We start from the raw sequence: 18,584 nt of genomic DNA on the forward strand, positions 1-18,584 counted from the left end.
AGCCTGGGTGACAGAGCAAGGTCCTGTCTCAAAAAAAAAAAAAGAAAAGAAAAGAAAAAAGAGAAAGAATGTCCACAAACCCCAAATAAGAGAAATACAAAGAAATCTACATTCAGGCACATAATGTTAAAACTGCCAAATATCAGAGAAAAAGAGAAAATCTTAAAAACAGCTAGAAAAAGAGCACATTTCATATAGGGACACCACAGTACGAAGTTGGCTGACTTTTAATGAGAAACAATGGAACCAGAAGACAACTGAACAGCAACTCTAAAATGCTGGAGGCTGGGAGGAGCCCTTATGACCCAGAATTCCATATCCAGTTTAACTCTGTTTCGAAAATGAAAGCAAAATAAAGACATTTCCAGACAAAGACAGAGATAATTCATTGCTAGTTGATCTGTCTTACAAGAAATCTAAAGCAAGTCCTTCAGCCTGAAAGAAAATGACACCAGAAGATGATTCAAATCTGCAGAAAGAAATGAAGTACATTGTAAATAGTAAATATTTCAGTAACTATAAAATACTGATAAAATATGTATTTTTCTTTTCTCCTTTTCATTTCTTGAGATGACATAAGACTGTATAAAGCAATAATTAAAACACTGTATTTTGGGGTTTATAACATATATAAGGGTAATATATATGACAATAATAGCACAAAAATGGGGAGAGAAAATGAAACTATATTGGAGCAAATTCACTATATTTAACCAGGATTAAATTAATGTGGACCTGAACTAACTAACTAATTGGAATAAGTTAAAATGAACATTGCAACACTTTGAGCAATCACTAAGAAAACAATTTAAAAATAGTTTAAAAATTAACAGGAATTTAAATGGCATGCTAATATTATTTAACACAAAAAGATGGTTGAAGAAAGAAACAAAATGGGCATAAGACTTATATGAAACAACTAATAAAATGACAGGTGTAAATATAATCACATCAATAATTACATTTAATATTAATGGTCTAAAAAGATACTGTCAGACTAAATCAAAAGGTAAGATGCAACTATATTCTCTTTGCCTTTAAAAACCTGATTGAAACAAAGCCCAAATGGAGCTCATATCCAAGATTACCTGCATCTGAGCCTTCCAGGCAGCTGTCTTAACTTTGGCTCAAGTAAACTCTTTAAATTATATTTTGTGCCTCAGCCTCTTCCTCTTAGGTCAACACTTTTTATAGCTGAAGAGTAGTCTGTAATATGCATATACCACAGGTTGTCTAACCATTCACCCATTTGGGTTGGTCCCCTTTTTTGGCTATTCTAAAGATATAGGAAAAAAAACTTAGTTTATCCTACATCCAACTAAACACAGTACTTCACCTCTGGTCACCAAGAAGTGTGTGTGGATTTCTCCCCACGAAGAAATTCTCTGGCAGATTCTTCAATGGACACCAGCTTGGTGTCCCCTACAATTCAGTTCTGATAATATCTATGTAGAGATAGCATCAGATCCCATAGCTTGGGGGCTCAGTCCCACAAGACTGCCTCATGCTTCAGATGCTAATCACAAGCACAAGTTGTTGCCCTAGAGGATAGAAGGCAACAACAACACAAAAAATCAGAGACCAGGGTGGTTGAAATGAATGTTGTTGCTGTAGTCACTGATGAATGATGACAAGGGCTAGGGCAATGCTACCCAGAGTGTGGTCTGTGGACCAGAACCAGCGTATGAGCTGTTTGTTACCAATGATATAAGTACAGAGATTGAGGATAAGCATGGAGAAACTATTATAACAAATAGAAATACCAATATTATGTGTTCTAATAAATAAAAGGCTTTTGTTCTCTATGACTTTTCCATATATTTTTCTCATAATTCATTTTTAATGTTTTACATATGAACTGGTCTGTGATGAATTGGACATTTTTAAGAAGTGGTCCTTCCCCATGGACAGCTTGGGAGACAATGGTCTAAGGTGGGTGACTGAGATTGGAGGGAAGTAAAAATCACTGGAGGTGAAAAACAGGGGGTTTGGGAGCATCACAGTCCATGCCAAAGTCCCTGGTTATGGTGCCACACACAGGGAGGCGGTGAGGGCAGTAGGAGCCCTGTTTGTGTTCAGGGCCCTGGGGAAGCAGGTGCTGGGGAGGCAGGAGGGAGTCAGAGCTCAGGTGCCTTAAGATCGTGGTATCAGCTGCTTCCAAAAGGGGCATTCCTATCCATCAACCTCCAAGTTAGCATGAGGCTTACAAACCTTGCACCCAGTTGTCACTAAGGACAGCCTCCTGTGCTTTCCCTGGACAACACTGCTCCAAGGAGAGTGCTCCAAGGGCCTGACAGCCTGACTTCTGTCAGGGACTTGGCAAATAGAAACCCAACCTGTGCAAGCCCCAGTTGGCTCCTGATGGTTGAATGAAAGAGCATGGCCTCAGACACAACTGTCTTCCAGGAGAGTGCCCAGATTCTTCAGGAAGATGAAGCCCATACCCTTCTGATTCCAAGCTCAGGAGACAGGATTGATGTCAGGGCTGTGGAGTAGGACATCTGGCTGTGCATATGAGGACAGCCTTGGGCTGCAATTTCTAATTTGCATGTAAAGGCAGTAGCATATGGCCACCATCAGTCCTCACAGGGGCCACAGGCCCTGCTGGGGCAGGGAGAGGGGAACGAGGAAGTACTTACACTGAAGTCTTTCCCCAAGTAGAGAAGCAGAGAAAGAGTGGAGCATGAATCCCAGGGGTTCCTGTGGTGAGGGGAATCACTGAGACTCACACAACCTGGTCAGACATTTATTAGGGCAGTGGAGGCTGTTCTCCATGCCCCAGGCCTTTCAGATTGATCGGATTTCAATGTGGAACTCTGGCTGCTTTGAAGGGATTGCATATTGGACCTGTAAAAAGCCATCAGTCTGGAAGGCAAGGTTGCTCTCTGGGACCTGGAACAAGCAGAGAGCATTGCACATTTGGCGGTAACATTGCCGGCACTGCCACATGCGGATGCAGGACTGGAGCTTGACCGTTGCCTGCTCCTGGATGACATAGACCCTCAACAGGGCCTGCCGCCGCTGACGGATCCGTCTCTGCACCAACGTCCTCCACCAGCACTGAATCATCCAGGCCCTGAGGGCAGCGACTAGCAGGGTCCTGCGCACCAGGACCCCACGCCACCAGGCCTGGATCTGCCCAGCCGCCTTCACCCTTTTTCTGTGATGCAGTTGTGCAAGAAGCAACTGGTCAAGCAAAGCAGAGGACACCCAGTGAATTTGCCACCATCAAGCACAGGTGGTTCTCTAAAGAATCAGCCCTCTCCCTGCTGGTTTTTAGGACCCAGGAGACCTGGGTGGGGTTTGTCCTCTACTTCTGTCCTGTCCATGGCTCTGGACACCCGCACAGTCCCAGTGCCCTCATCTATGAAATCGGGATATGTTTGATCTGTGGACTTCTTGGGTTCATGGGACTAGGGGAGACACTTTCTGGTCCAGAAGACCCAAATGGAAGACCAAGGTGTGAGGAACTGAAGGATTCTTATAAGAATCCACGAACCTCTGCATTTATGGCCTGTGTCTTGGTCCAAACTCCAGCCATGATGCTGCCTCCTAATGTCTTGCGTAGTGCTGCAGCTCTTTGGGGTCTCCGCTCACCTCACTTTTGTGGACTTCCACTAACATGTCTCAGTCCCTCCTCATTCTCCTGGGCCTTTCCACTTCCTATGATAAGCCCCATCTATCAGGTGGCCGTGCACATGAAACTTCCTCCCCTTTTACCATCTATCTCCATACCTTACTCAGTTCACTGAGGAGAGGGAGGGCTTGAGGGGATAAGAGGGCAATGCTGAGTCAACTCCTGTGGGACCAGAGATGGAGCTCCATTCTAAGAACTCTGGGGTCAAAGAGTCAATGATCTGCAATTCTCTCACCCTTCTGGGCCCCACCTACCTTCCGCCGCCTCTGTCTTTCTACTGCATCTTCATCTGGACCACCTTTCTGCAATCAGAATGTGGGTGTGGGGGAGCATGGGTGAGGACAGGCCTGATTGCAAAGTCCCCACAGGCCCAGTTCCCCATTCTTTGCCTGGGTCCTAATAAGGGGCCTGGTGCTTTCCTGGGCCATGGGACAACTCCCCACCCCTGGGGGAGTGTGTGTGCCTGAGTCTTACACAGCATTTACTGCCCATGGTTTGGAGCAGTGGTTCAGGTGATCATCTCCCTCTGGTTGCTGTTCCCTGACGTTGGCAGAGGCAGGAAAGATGGAGAAAGAGATGGCCATGATGTCACAAAGGCAACTATGACCAGGGGTCAGGGTCCTTTTCCAGGGTCAAAGTTGATGGATAAAGAGCAAATACTTGGCTCTCCTGTTGACTTCCTTGGGCAACTCTCTGTTGAGGAAAAATTGTGCAAATATCATTTCTCAGATTGTCATCTGCCTGTTAACTTTTTTCATGGTTGCCTTTCCTTCCACAGTTATCTTTAATTTTTGATATGCTCGAATCCATTGCCCCTTTACAATTCTGCTTTTGTAGTTTTCTAATAAAGTGCTTTTCCATCCAGGATCATAGATTTTTCTATTAGATTCTGGTCTACCTTTTACATTAAGGTGTTTTAACATTTAATGTAGATGTTTTTATAAGACATTTACAATTAGAAATGACAAAGGGGATGTTACCATGTACCCCACAGAAATAAAAATAACCATCAGAGACTGTGCACACAAACTAGAAAACCTAGAAGAGATGGATAAATTCCTGGACACATACACCCTCCCAAGACTGAAGGAGGAAGAAATTGATTCCCTGAACAGACTAATAATGAGCTCTGAAACTGAACTAGTAGTAAATAGCTTACCAACCAAATAAAGCACAGGAGAAAAAGGATCCACAGCTGAATTCTATCAGATGAACAAAGAAGAGCTGGCGCCATTCCTACTGAAACTATTCCAAAAAATTGAGGAGGAAAGGCCCCTCCCCAGCTCATTCTATGAGGCCAGCATCATCCTGATACCAAAACCTGGCAACAACAAAACTTTAGGTCAATATTCTTGACAAACATTTATGCAAAAATCCTCAACAAAGTACTTGCAAACTGAATCCAGCAGTCCATCAAAAAGCTAATCCACCATGATCAAGTAGGCTTCATCCCTGGAATGCAAGGTTGGTTCAACATATGCAAATCAATAAAATGTGATTAATCACATAAACAGAATTACAGACGAAAACCACATGATTATCTTAATAGATTCAGGAAAAGCTTTTGATGAAATTCAACATCTCTTCATGCTAAAAACTCTCAATAAACTAGGTAATGAAGGGACATACCTCAAAATAATAAGAGCCATATATGACAAACCCACAGTCAACATCATACTGAACAGACAAAAGCTGAAAGCATTCCCCTTGAAAACTGGCACAAGACAAGGATGGCCTCTCTCACCACTCCTATTCAACATGGTATTGGAAGTCATCTTGTAGCTTCAGAATATCAGGGAAAAAGAAGATCCTAAAAGTTTCCAGAAAGAAAAAAAAAAATAAGTCACATCCCACAAACAAAGGAATCAGAGTGATAAAAGACATTGTATTAGTCAGTTCTTGCACTGCTATAAAGGAATACCTTTAAAAAAAAAAGAAAAAAATACCTGAGACTGGGTAATTTATAAAGAAAGAGGTTTAATTGTCTCACGGTTCTGCAGGCTGTCCAGGATGCATAGTGGCTTAGTAAACCAGTGCAGGAACAGAAAACCAAGTACCACATATTCTCACTTAGAAGTGGGAGCTAGATAATGAGAATTATTATGGACACAAAGGGAAACAACAGACACTGGGGACCACTTGAGGGTGGAGGGTGGGAGGAGGGAGAGGAGCAGAAAAGTAACTATTGAGTACTAGGTTTAGTACCTGGGTGATGAAATAATCTGTGCAACAAACCCCTGTGACACGAGTTTATCTATATAACAAACCTACACATATACCCCTGAACCTAAAATAAAAGTTAAGAACCAAAACCAAAACTAAAAACCAACAACAAAAAAGAACTTCATGTACGTTGTTTAAAAAAAACTTACAATTATAAATTAATTATAAAAATTACGAATAATTATAATCTAGCATTTATAAAAATTATAAACATAATTATAAATTAATTATAAAAATTATAATAAAAAAGGACAGTATGCATTTCCTGCCTTATTCTCTCCCAAAAGAATCTCCCATCACTGAGACAACTATTTTTAACTCTTCTGTATATTTCTCCTATGATTTACCTCTATAACATGCTATACTGAAAATTATTTTCTCTTTTAGATATTACCTCTTGACTTCTTTTCATGAAGTGAAGATTTACCTGTTCCCATCCTTCTGCTCTCCTCTCAATACGATTATAGCATCACAGTTTTTGGTTCAATGAGTATTCAGTGCTTCCATCATTGTGATTATATCCTGTCCATGGCTTAGCAACATGGCATATTGCTATGACATAGCCTTTCATGAATTTCCTGTCTGTTTTTCCTGGAGCTCTTGATTGCCATGGTTTGTACTAATTTATCCCAAACTTTCCACCAAAACTCGGATAATCCGTCAACTCTGCTTTTTTCATGGACCCCTGCACCACTGTGTAATCTGGGTAGCTGCTCTTCAAGCCTGCTGCCTGATCATTCTTCTGGGGTACCCTCTCCCCAGCATCCTAGGAATTTCCTTTCCTTCTTCCCTGTGAGGACTCTCCTACTTACTGGATCCCACATGTTGCAGGCACAGTTTTACTGGGGATGCAGAACCACTCTGGATGCTATGGGATAAGGAATTCATAATAGGAATTAGCATATATGCGATTGTGCAAGCATCTGGGGAAAAGAGGGTATTACATTCTAGATAGAAAATTATTTTTTGTTCCTTTCCTTTTTTTCTTTTCTTTTCTTTTGCTTTTTTGAGAGAGGATCTCTCTCTGTCACCCAGGCTGGAGTGTAGGAGCACAATCACAGCTCACTGGAGCCTCAACCTCCCAGGCTCGGTGAACTCAACCTATTTTCCCACCTTGGCCTCTGGAGTAGCTGGGACTACAGGCACATGCCACTGTACCTGGCTAATTTTTTGTAGAGATGGAGTTTCGCCATGTTGCCCAGGCTTGAAGATTATTTTTCTCTCAGAATTTGTTCCACTTTCTGTTAGAGATTTGGATCTGTGTCCTTGCCCAAATCTCATGTTGAATTGTAATCCCCAGTGTTGGAGGTGGGGCCTGGTGGGAGGTGATTGGATCATGGGGGTGGTTTCTCAAGGTATAACACCATCCCCTTTGGTGTTGTCATGGCAGTAGTGAGTGAGTGAGTTATTGTGAGATCTGGTTGTTTAAGTGTGGCACCGCTCCCTCTCTCTTCCTGCTGCTCATGTAAGATGTGCCTGCTTCCCCTTCACCATCTGCAATGTTTGTAAGTTTCCCAATGCCTCTTCAGAAGCCGCTATGCTTCCTGGACAGCCTGCAGAACTGTGAGACAATTAAACCTCTTTTCTTTATAAATTACCCAGCCTCAGTTATTTCTTTTTTTTAGAGGTACTTCTTTATAGCAGTGCAAGAACCGACTAATACAATGTCTTTTATCACTCTGGAATGTGACCTATTTTTTTTTTTCTTTCTGGAAGCTTTTAGGATCTCCTTTTTCCCTGATGTTCTGAAACTACAAGATGATATACCTAGAGATGTGTTTTGGTTTTTCTAACCATTCATTGTGTTGGGCACTGGTTTAGCCTTTTAATTTAAAAATTCATGTCATTTACTGGGAAACTTTGTTGTATTTGCTTTTTTTTTTTTTTTTTGGTAATTTCTACCCCTCAAATTTTTTAGTTTTCTATGTTTAGAAATCCTATTAATCAAATCATAGATTGATCCTTGAAGTTTCTAATATTTTCTACACTATATTCCATCTTTTTTGTGTCAGTTTCTCCATGTAAGGTGATGGAATATGTCTTCCTGGCCTTGAGTTTGACTATATGACCTGTTTTGGCCAATAGAATAGTGTAGAATGGCAATATGCAAGTTCTGGGCTGGGCTTTAAGAGGCTTGTCCATTTATGCTTGCCATCTTAAACTTTTTGATCTACTTTCTGGTAGATTTTCTATATCTTTTAAAGAGTCATTCCCATCCTCTGAATATTCCATTTTTATAGCACACTATGCTTGTTTTATTGATTTGTTATTATCTCTTATGGGTCCAAGAATACTAATGATAACTGTTAGTGGCGTGTGTGTGTGTGTGTGTGTGTGTGTGTTTGAGACGGAGTCTTGCTCTGTCACCCTGGCTGGAGTGCAGTGGTGTGATCTCGGCTGACTGCAACTTCTGCCTCCTGGGCTCGAGTGATCCTCCTGCCTCAGCCTCCCAAGTAGCTGGGATTACAGGCACCTGCCACCACACCCAGCTAATTTGTTGTATTTTTAGTTGAGATGGGTTTTTGCCATGTTGGCCAGGCTGGTCTTGAACTCCTGACCTCTAGTGATTTGCCTACCTCAGCCTCTCAAAGTGCTGGGATTATAGGCAAGAGCCACTGCGCCTGGCTTGCGTGCAGTTTTTAACCTTTTCTCTTGTCTCTAATATTTCTTTTAAGCCCTTCTCTTCTGTTTTTGTTTTTGTCTCAGTTTTCTCAGATAGAAATCCCAGAACCTTGGGTAAGAGAGTAGAGTAATGAAACCTGTCTGCAAGCCTTTGGGGAGCTGATTTGGCAGAGAGGGCTGGAGGCTTCTCTATTTAGCCTGTACACTTTCACATACTCCCTTGGTTTTTGGTATGGTGCTTCACCACTGCTGCCAGCTATGCCTGCATTCCCTGCATTCAGATGCTCTCTGGTTCAACTTACCTAGTAAATAAACCTGTCTTCTGCCAAGGTGGGGAGAGAACTCTTGCCTGGCTATGTGCATCAAGGAGGAGGATGGGGTGAACACAACAATTTCGTAAATAAATGTTTATTTCCTACTTAGATTCTTAGTAGCCAGTACCTCAATTTCACACTAATCATTTTGTAACACATTTTAGTGTCTGTGAACAGTTTTCTATTCTGTCTTCAAAATTGATTTAATGAACTGTGGAAATTAATTCTGCAATATGATTTTTTTTTGCATTAGTTTGTCAAGTTCCTGTAAGTCATGATGAGATTTTGGTTAGAATTGACCTTAATTTTATTTTATTGGAATGTGAATTTACTAGATTATGTTGGAGACAAGTGACAATTTTACAATGCTGAGAAGTTCTATCAATAAATACACTATATCTCTCCTTCGTTCAGGTCTTCTTTTATGTACTTCTGAGCTGTGGGCAAAGTGGCACGTGCAATGTCAGGGATACGGAGTACGCCTTGCTTTTGCTCTTTCTTCCTTGTTGCTGGCTGGATTGTGAATGTAATTACTGAGTTTGAAGCAACCATTTTTGAATCAATAATAACCTTGGAAATGGAGGCAATACATAGCAGAGTAACACATGAGAGGGGCCAGGATTCTTCACCCTGTGGAGCGCCATATCAGGTCTGGATCACCTATACTGGAGTTACATGGAAAAGAGAAAAAATCTTCTCATTTATTGAAACCACTGTTTCTTTGGTTGTGCTGTCACTCACAGCCACCTTCATCCTGATATATCTAGGCTCCACCCCAGTGGTTCTTAGGGTGGGCGGCCCCAGAGCAGCAGCCACAGCATCACCTGGAATCTTGTTAGAAACACACATCCTGCGATCCTGATACACTGAATCAGAAGTGCTAGGTAAGGCCCAGTAATCTGGGCTTTGACCTATAGGTCAAAGCCGTGACCAATCCATGTTTGATTTACCCTGTTGGCCATTCTGATTCTAGGTGTGAGCTGATTTATCCACAGCTCATTGTAATTTCCCTTTCATTGTAGTTTTCTGCATTACAGGAATGTTCTGGTCTTCTGCGTGTGTTAATTGAGAGACAATTCCACGTTTACTGTCAAGAACTCCCTAGGCACACCTTCTGTCAAGTTTCTGATGCAAAAACCAGCGTTTGAAAAGCACTTCCTGAAACGCTGCTCACATAATATTAAACCCTCTTTGTTTATTAATCCAATGAAATGTCTTACTCTTTAGATACCTGACCTGGCAAACTGACTTGAGTGAAAATGGGGATGTCTTGACTCACAAAATTAAAATTTCCCATAGGACAGCTAGGCAAGCTTCAGGCATGGCTAGGCTTAGTCCCTCCCTTTCCATCCCTTGACTGTACTTTCCTTGGTTGGCTTCATTCTCAGCAAGCTTTTTCTGTGTGGTGCCCCCAGCAGCTCTGCTTACATAATCCCTATAGTTAGCAAACCCAGTAGTTCCAAGACAGCACAAAAGCTGAGGCTTATTGACCTGGTTTGGGTCTCATGCTCAGCCCTGAACCAATCATATGCATTAAGTGACCATATTCATCAAGTGTTGTGATATTCCTCTAAGCACTTGCACATCCTGGGTTGATGAGCCTGAGTGAGTCACGCCTCCATCACGCAGGGGCAACTACGTTGGTACCTTCTCTAACGCTTCTCCATCCCATGGTTGTGGGGCCATTAGAGACAGGGTAATCATGATTTAGAAAAGCAAATTGATTGTCTGAGGACTGGCTGGTGAAATAATCATCTTTACTGGCCATTTACAGATCCAGAAAATGCAGTGAGTCCAAGAGGTGGAAGGAGACATGACATTAGCAGAGAGTAGACAGAGGGAAGCAGAAGCCAACAGGGAAAGATACTGAGGAGTGGAAGAAACAGAGTGAAAGACAACATTATGAGAGGTAGGCAGAGACAGAGACAGGCAAAACCCCACAGAGAAAGAGAGCAGCACGCACCCATGAAGTGGAGGGGCAACAATAGACCCTGCCCCACCACGCTGTGCACACAGACACACTCACTCGCACACTTGGGAACACTGCCAGAGAGAAATGATAACACAGAGAGACTGAGGCTGAGAACAACATGCCTATTGGGTATGAGGGATCTAGGGTGGTTGGCTGACAGAATCATTCAGGGATGGTGGGATAGTTGTTTCTAGGCAGCAGGATTTCAACTGTGCTGAAGCCACAGATCTAAGTTCTGGATGGAATTGTGAATTGTGTATTCATTCATCAGATAAATATTTATTAAAACAACAAAAAGACAACCAGCAACTAATTAAAATTATTGCAAGGGACTTGAATATACATTTGTCCAAAGATGGTATTCAAATGGAGACCATGCACCTAAGTCAGCATCATTAGTAATTAGGGAAATGCAAATCAAGGCCACAATTAAATATCACATCACACCAACTAGAATGGTTATAATTTTTTTAAAAAGAGAAAATAGTGAATGTTGGCAAGGATGTACAAAAATCAGAACCCTTGTACATTGCTGGAGGGAATGTAAAATGATGTAGCTGCTAGATATTCACAACAGGTTTATTCACAAGAGCCAAAGGTGCAAACATCCAAATGTCCATCAACGATGAATGGATAAGCAAAGTGTGGCATATCCATACAATGGAATACTACTCAGGATAAAAAGTAATAATATATGCTATAACATGGATGAAACTTGGAAACATTATGTTCAGTGAAAGAAGCCAGACACAAAATATTGTATAATTCCATTTATGTGGAAAATCTAGAATAGGTAAATTCATGAAGACAGATGCAGATTGGGGGTTGCCAGGGGCTGGGGATAACGGAAAATGGTAGTTTAATGAATATGGGTGTATTAGTCTGTTTTCACGCTGCTGATAAACACATACCTGAGATTGGGCAATTTATAAAAGAAGGAAGTTTGTTGGACTTACAGTTCCACATGGCTGGGGAGGCCTCACAATCATAGCAGAAGGTAAGGAGGAGCAAGTCACATCTTACATGGATGGCAGCAAGCAAAGAGAGAGCTTGTGCAGAGAAACTCCCATTTTAAAAACCATAAGATCTTGTGAGACCCACTTACTGTCATGAGAACAGCATGGAAAAGACCCACCCCCATGATTCAATCATCTCCCACCAGGTTCCTCCCACAACACATGGGAATTATGGGAGCTACAAGGTGAGATTTGGGTGGGGACACAGAGTCAAACCATATCAATGAGATTTTCTTTTACTGTGATAAAAATGTCTGAGAACTTTATAGAGATGGTGGTTGCTTAACATTGTGAATCTGCTAAATACCATCAAATTGTTAATTTTAGTTTAGTGGTTAATCTTACATGGTTAATCTAAAAATGATTAGTCTTATGTTACATGAAGATCACTTCAAACTTACAGACTACACACACACACACACACACACACACTTTCTGGTTTTTTTTTTTTTTTTTTTTTTTGAGACAGGGTCTCACTGTGTCCCCCAGGCTGGAGTGCAGTGGCGTGATCTTGGGTCACTGCAATCTCCGCCTCCCAGGTTCAAGCGATTCTCCTGCCTCAGGCTCCTGAGTAGCTGAGATTACAGGCACGTGCCACTACGCCTGGCTAATTTTTGTATTTTTAGTAGAGACGGGGTTTCACCATGTTGGCCAGGATGCTCTCGAACTCCTGACCTCATGATCCACCCATCTCGGCCTTCCAAAGTGCTGGGATTACAGGCGTGAGCCACTGCGCCTGGCCCCGCTTCCTGTTTTTTTAATAAGTCAGGTGTGGCCACAAGCGGAGACAAAAAGAAACTCAAGAAAACTAAGTTTATTACACTCACAGGACCTGATTCTTACAGTGGGCGGCATGCCATGCAAGGTGACAAGGGAAGCTCCAGGCTTTGGTCAGGTGGCAGAGGAAGAAGCAAGGGGAGATCTGAAGTCATGGTCTTAATTGAGTTTCTGAGGGAAAGGCAAGGCAGGGCAGGGTAAAACATTTGGGGTTGGCTGGTTGGCATATTGTGGCGAGTTCTAAGCTGTAGAGGTGGTCCCTAGTGTTCCGGTACCTGCCCAGGAATAATTAAGGGAGAGGAATATTGCCTCCTGGGGTGTAAGAGCCAGATGCAGGAGGTCTGCTCTGGATTGGGTAGTTTGGATATCTAAATATATACAGATTGAGTATTCTTAATCTAAAAATTCAAAACCCAAAATGCTACTAAATAGGAAGTTTTTGTGTGCCAAAATGAAGCTCAAAGACAATGCTGTTGGAGAATTTTGGATTTTGATTTTCAGATGAGGGATGCTGAATATGTAAGTAAAAAGTAAATATTCCAACATCTCCCAAAATCTGAACTCTGAAGCTATTCTGCTCCTAAGCATTTCAGATAAGGATACTGAATCTGTACATATGTGTAGATACATAGAGAGAGAACCACTATGTTCCAAGCCCAATTCTAGGTCCTGGGAATCCAGCACTGACCCCAGAATCCTGCTCTCGTGGAGGCCACCCTCTAGAAGGAAAAAGAAAATAGACAATCGGGTAAGACAAGCTCAGGTAGTGATGAGGACTTTGAAAACAGGAAGGCAGACTGAGGAGCTGGAGACGGTGCCTTTGCACAGAGACAAACCTGCATGGAGTGGGAGCTCCATTCAGAAGCCGAGGGTCCTAGGAGAGCAGGCAGCAGGGCAAAGTTCTCAGATGGGAACACGCTTGGGATAGTTGCTAAATAGCAGAGCAGCCAGGGAGGACATAAAGAGGATGAGATGGCCAGGGCCAGACTATGCAGGGTTATGTAGACCCAGGGAGAGCTTTTGAACTTGCTCTAAGTTAAGGGAAGACGCTGGAGGATTAAGAGCAAAGGATGGCACAGGCCTCCATACTGCATGGCCACGGGGGGCGCCATTACACACATCTCAGCAGGAACCAGTCTCCCTGGAGCTGGCCTTCTTGGTGGCTTTGCAACCCCAACCCACTCACCTATGGCCAACACTGCTAATCTATTACAAGCCCTGTTCCTCCAGCATGGGGCTGTCACATGCTTCTCCCCACAGGACCCCAGACAATCCAACTGACTCCTCAGAGCTGACCTGTGAGATGCCAGGTACCTGTCCTCATTTCCCTGACCCTTTGCTGAGACAAATACTTCTGGGAGTTTTTAAAATAGAGAACTAGGGACACATAGTTGGAGCAGACCTAGTCAGTTCTTTATTGGGAAGGGGATGCAGTCTGTAATTCGGCAAACCTGTGATCCCAGGAAGACGCCAAGCTCAAGGCTCAGCTGGCTTGTTGTGAGCTCGTAGCTGCCATGGAAAAAGCCATGAGTATGGCAACTTCTCCAGCGCCAATAGATCTGGATGATCCGGACAGCACTGAGCAAACGGCAGTAACGCCAGCGGACATGCCACATGCAGACCCAGGACTGCAGCCTGACTGCTGTCCATAGCTGCCATGCACAGAACTCCAGCGCCGCCCGCTGCCTCTTTGCCTGCAGCCTCGCCAGCACCTGCCTCCACCAGCACTGAATGATCAAAGCTCTGAGGGTCGTGTGCAGTAGTGTGCATTGCACCAGTGTGCCCCACCACCAGGACTGGATCTTTTTTGCTGCCAGTACCTTGTCAGTGGGGGGCTGCATTTGGAGAAGGAGGAGAGGTTGCAAGAAAAGAAAGGTCAGGACATTTTCCTCACAAACATCAGCTCCAGGAGGTGAGAGGAAGCGGCTGGGTACTCTACAATGGCCCTTTCCTGTAAAGTTCAGGAGCACTGGGCAGGGCAACACCTAACCCAGGAGACCAGGTTGTACCACCTCTGCCACCCACAGGCCAATGGACATGGCCACTTCACCTTCACCTCCAAATCTCAATGTTCCCATCTGCAAAATGGGGGTACACCTGCCCTAGCTACCTTGCCCAGGTTTTTGGAAACCTTGTTGGCCAGTCTAGAGCAAGGACACTATGATGTAGGGTCAAAGTGTTAACATATTTCACCTAGGCCTGACCATCTCCTGAGACCCATGACCCATCCCTTCAGATGGCTCCTGCCTGCCAGAGAAGTGTGTCCTTTGCTGGCCCTGCCCTCTTATTTCTAACTCCAAGTGAAATCCACAACCTGCTCTTTCCTGCTGTCATGTCATAGTAGTCAAAGTTTCCCTGCTCCACACAGTTTGGAGTCTTTTTCACCTACTTCTTACTTTCACTTCTTTTAACACAATTTTTCTTGTTAAAACTTCTTTTAACTTCAGCTTACCTACACATAAGTGGACTCATGTGCACACTCCCCCACATCCCACCAAATTCAAGACTTGGGTTTCCCTTTACATGGCCATGCATTCCCCAAACACAGCCCTCACCATGCCATGCTCCAATGTTGCATGTCTGCTTTCCACTTTTCAGGGTTTCTATTTCCTACATCCAAGTCTCCATGCCTCAGTCACCCACCTTTCCCAGACTCGTAAGGAAATGGGAGAAGAAGATAGCCCAGGATGAGTCAATCTCTATTTATTGCAGCTTTGAATACAGCCTGGGATATTCTTGGTTTATGGTGGTTGTTCCTGACTAAGGATTAATAGCAACACCTTTCACTCACAAATATTTCCTAGTTTGGACAAGAAATTCCATAATTAACCAATTCTATGAGCCACAGAGAAGACAACCACCTCTACTAGGTGACATGGGTGAGAGATGTTGCAGGTGCGGGGTCTCTTCCAACCTTGAGGGCCTGCTCTGACTTACCTTTGGTTTTGGAGGAGGAGGCATTTTCTCCTGCTCCATTTGTTTCAACAGTGTGGTTTCATCAACATCTTCCATCATGCTTTGGCGAACATGGCCATCCTTCTGTAATCAGATTTTAAAGTGAAGAGGTGTGGGTAGGTAGTTCTTTGTAGAACTCAGGGCACACTCCCTCACTGTGACTGAATCCCCTGTGTCTGTCCTGCCTGCAGGATACCCAGTTTTCAGCCAAGTTCACCACATCCTTAACCTCTTGGCTTTCCCAGAGACCCAGACACAGGGCTTGCATCCTGATTAACTGTGGGAATTCACCTCCCCCTGCCTGCATCTTTGAATGGACTGGTTGTCTCTTACAAAACATTGAATGCCCATGACTGCAGGTAGTTGGTTCAACCCCTTCAAGTCTGCAATCCCCTTTAGTGCCCATGATTAGAGGCTAGAGGTCTCCATTATACTCAGGTCTGTACTTCTGTAGCCACCACTGTGGCAGGAAGTGTGAAGGAAGAGAGAGTGTGATGATGTCAATAAGGGCACCTATGACTGGCATCAGAATGGCTTCCAACAGCTGAGTCTTTTCCAGTGAATATGTGGAACTCTTGTCCATTCTTTTTTGCAGACATGGCCACAATTTGACTACAAAAGCAAGCCACTGGAAATACTGGCTAATTAGCACAAAGAGGTATATAGTTAGTGCTTTCAATCTAGTTGATAAAAACAAAAATTGAGACAACCTAAACCTCCATCAAATACAAAATTTAGTCATATGGATTTCAGTTCAATGAAACAATTGAGCCATATAAGGATGAGAAAGAATGAATTAGCAGCAAAATTCTCAAACAGATGCTTCAGAAAAGGAGATTTAGGAATGGCTAAGAAGCACATGAAAAGATGCCCAATATCAATAGTCATGAGGGAAATAAAAATGAGAACCAAAATGAGATACCCCTAGACACCCTAAGAGAATGGCTAACACAAGAAATCTGACAGTACTAAATCCTGGCAGGGATTCAGAATGGGTAGATCTCTTATACACTGCTGATAAAAAGGTGTGAAACAGCAGAACCACTTTGGAAAATGGTTTGGCACTTCCTAATGAAGTTCAACATGCACCCGCCCTATAACTCAGTAGTTTCAGTCCTAAAATTTGCAAATGAAAAATGAAAACACATTTTACAAAGACATGTGCATGGATATTCATAGCAGCTTTATTCAAATAGGTCAGAACTGGAAACAACCCAAATGTCCACCAACAGGTGACTAGACAAAAATTTCCTTATATATTAGTATAATGGAGTAATAGTAACAAAAATGAATATATTCATACACAGAATAACATAAATGACTCTCAGCAACTTGATGCTAAATGAAAGAAGCTAGACTACCTGCAGGTTCTTCCATTTATATAAAATTCTAAAACGGGTAAAACTAACAGGTAAAATGAACCACAATAAAATGAATCAGATGAATTCCTAAATATAGGGGTTTTGCCTGCAAACAGCACATGGAAACAAAGAGGAATGTGCTGTATCTTGTTTTTGGTGGTGGTTACCAAGGAATATGGAATTGTGAAAATTCATCAAACCAAGCACTTAATGAAACCACAGAAAAGAACTTTGTTCTCTCTGTACTGATATGGAGTACAAGTGAAACAAATTGAGTTGATGGACAAATACTTATAAGCATATCATAAAAGTACTATGAAAACAAGGGAATTAGGAAGACATACACAACCAAAATTTATCAATGATTATCTTTGATGAGGCTAGTAGAATTGGAGGGACAGGGCACACTCCCTCACTGTGGCTGAATCCCCTGTGTCTGTCCTGTCTGCAGGGCACCCAGTTATCAGCCTCCTGGGAGAGCAGGACACACACTGAGGATACCTTTGAGGCACCAGCTAGGGTACAAATGTCTTTGACTGCTCTCCTGTCACAGTCAGAAGATGAGTCAGCACAGCCACTGCAGAAGCCAGCACCATCTCTGCCTGATCCCAACCACTGAAAAGCCACCTGGTGCCGCAGGTCAATGCTCAGCAGAAGGTCCTCTGGCCATGGCCTGAGGGGTCAGCATCAGACCCTGGTCCCCCTCAGAGTTTCTGCCCAGGGGTCACTAAAGAGTACATTTGAAATGTTTAGGATGAGTACTTGAGAGGCTGCAGTGGGGCCCTGGGGGGAATGTAGGGAAGAGGAGGAGGCCAGTTAAGGCTGGGGGTGGGTATCAGGGTGAAGATAGGACGAGGGGCATGGAAAAGACAGGTGCTAGGTAGAGGGCAGGGTAAGTGTTGAGAAGAACTTGTGGGATCAGGAAGGTGCAGAAAGCATTTTTTTTTTTTTTTGAGACGGAGTCTTGCTCTGTCACCCAGGCTGGAGTGCAGTGGCGCGATCTCGGCTCACTGCAAGCTCCGCCTCCCGGGTTCACGCCATTCTCCTGCCTCAGCCTCTCCGAGTAGCTGGGACTACAGGCGCCCGCCACCACGCCCGGCTAATTTTTTTGTATTTTTGGTAGAGACGGGGTTTCACCGAGGTCTCGATCTCCTGACCTCGTGATCCGCCCGCCTCGGCCTCCCAAAGTGCTGGGATTACAAGCGTGAGCCACCGCGCCTGGCCAGAAAGCATTTTTTTATGAAGCGATTGGAGAAAACCCACAGGGCCAGATTTGCATCTCTTAGAGTCTTTCTTCGGATCATGACCCAGTGATTTTTTTTTTTTTTTTTTTTTTTTTACTGTATTGTTTGTTTTCAATTTCTTCAAGCAGAAACTTAAAATGTATATTGATCAGCTTTTCTAGTTACCTTCAGCAAAAGGACCATTCCAGCTCCTTAGCACATCATTACTAGAAGCAGGAGTCCCTCTGTGTTGTATCCTTACCCACTCCTTTATTTTCAAATTCCCATCTCCTTCTGTGCACAAAATACATGTGTTTCTCTTTTGATCCAGCAAGAAAGTCTCTGTATTTTGATAGACACTACTACACATTCACAGTTATTTTCATTTCCAATATGGTTTGACTTATTGCCATATTGCTTCATAATTTCCAGCTGTCGATTTTTTCATTTTCACTTTTGTTGTCTTTTGTTGAGTTGGTAGGGA

The 18,584-nt window shown here is 43.2% G+C and overlaps 3 protein-coding genes across 14 annotated transcripts in view; 1 reads left to right on the forward strand and 2 right to left on the reverse strand.

The window, feature by feature from the left end:
• Positions 1–18,584, forward strand: part of IQCF6 (IQ motif containing F6) — a 127,253-nt gene that overhangs the window by 71,216 nt on the left and 37,453 nt on the right. For 2 of the 11 annotated variants that reach the window (XM_055275282.2, XM_063608993.1), the window contains exons 1-2: positions 16,057–16,174; positions 17,329–17,516. The exons of 8 other annotated variants lie outside the window; for them this stretch is intronic. The gene's annotated coding sequence lies outside the window, so the exon portion shown is untranslated. Of the gene's footprint in view, positions 1–16,056; positions 16,175–17,328; positions 17,517–18,584 lie in introns of those variants that run through there. One more of the 11 variants, XM_055275323.2, reaches the window with a different exon arrangement.
• On the reverse strand, positions 210–4,330 carry IQCF3 (IQ motif containing F3). The gene is made up of 5 exons (XM_055275222.2): positions 4,112–4,330; positions 3,892–3,939; positions 2,337–3,186; positions 1,089–1,541; positions 210–469 (listed from the first exon to the last, which is right to left on the reverse strand). The coding sequence occupies exons 1-3, from the start codon at positions 4,127–4,129 to the stop codon at positions 2,788–2,790; spliced, it is 465 nt and encodes a 154-aa protein (XP_055131197.1). The 5' UTR covers positions 4,130–4,330; the 3' UTR covers positions 210–469; positions 1,089–1,541; positions 2,337–2,787.
• On the reverse strand, positions 13,953–15,966 carry LOC129480823 (IQ domain-containing protein F5-like). Of its 2 annotated transcripts, XR_008657161.1 has the most exons (4): positions 15,808–15,966; positions 15,499–15,600; positions 15,117–15,361; positions 13,953–14,396 (listed from the first exon to the last, which is right to left on the reverse strand). XR_008657161.1 is itself a non-coding variant. In XM_055275204.1 (3 exons), the coding sequence occupies exons 1-3, from the start codon at positions 15,865–15,867 to the stop codon at positions 13,968–13,970; spliced, it is 591 nt and encodes a 196-aa protein (XP_055131179.1). In that variant the 5' UTR covers positions 15,868–15,966; the 3' UTR covers positions 13,953–13,967. The 2 variants fall into 2 exon arrangements, 1 of the variants encoding a protein (XP_055131179.1); XM_055275204.1 differs by lacking the exon at positions 15,117–15,361.

Source organism: Symphalangus syndactylus, chromosome 1, assembly GCF_028878055.3.
Source record: "Symphalangus syndactylus isolate Jambi chromosome 1, NHGRI_mSymSyn1-v2.1_pri, whole genome shotgun sequence".
Classification (NCBI taxonomy): Eukaryota; Metazoa; Chordata; class Mammalia; order Primates; family Hylobatidae; genus Symphalangus; species Symphalangus syndactylus.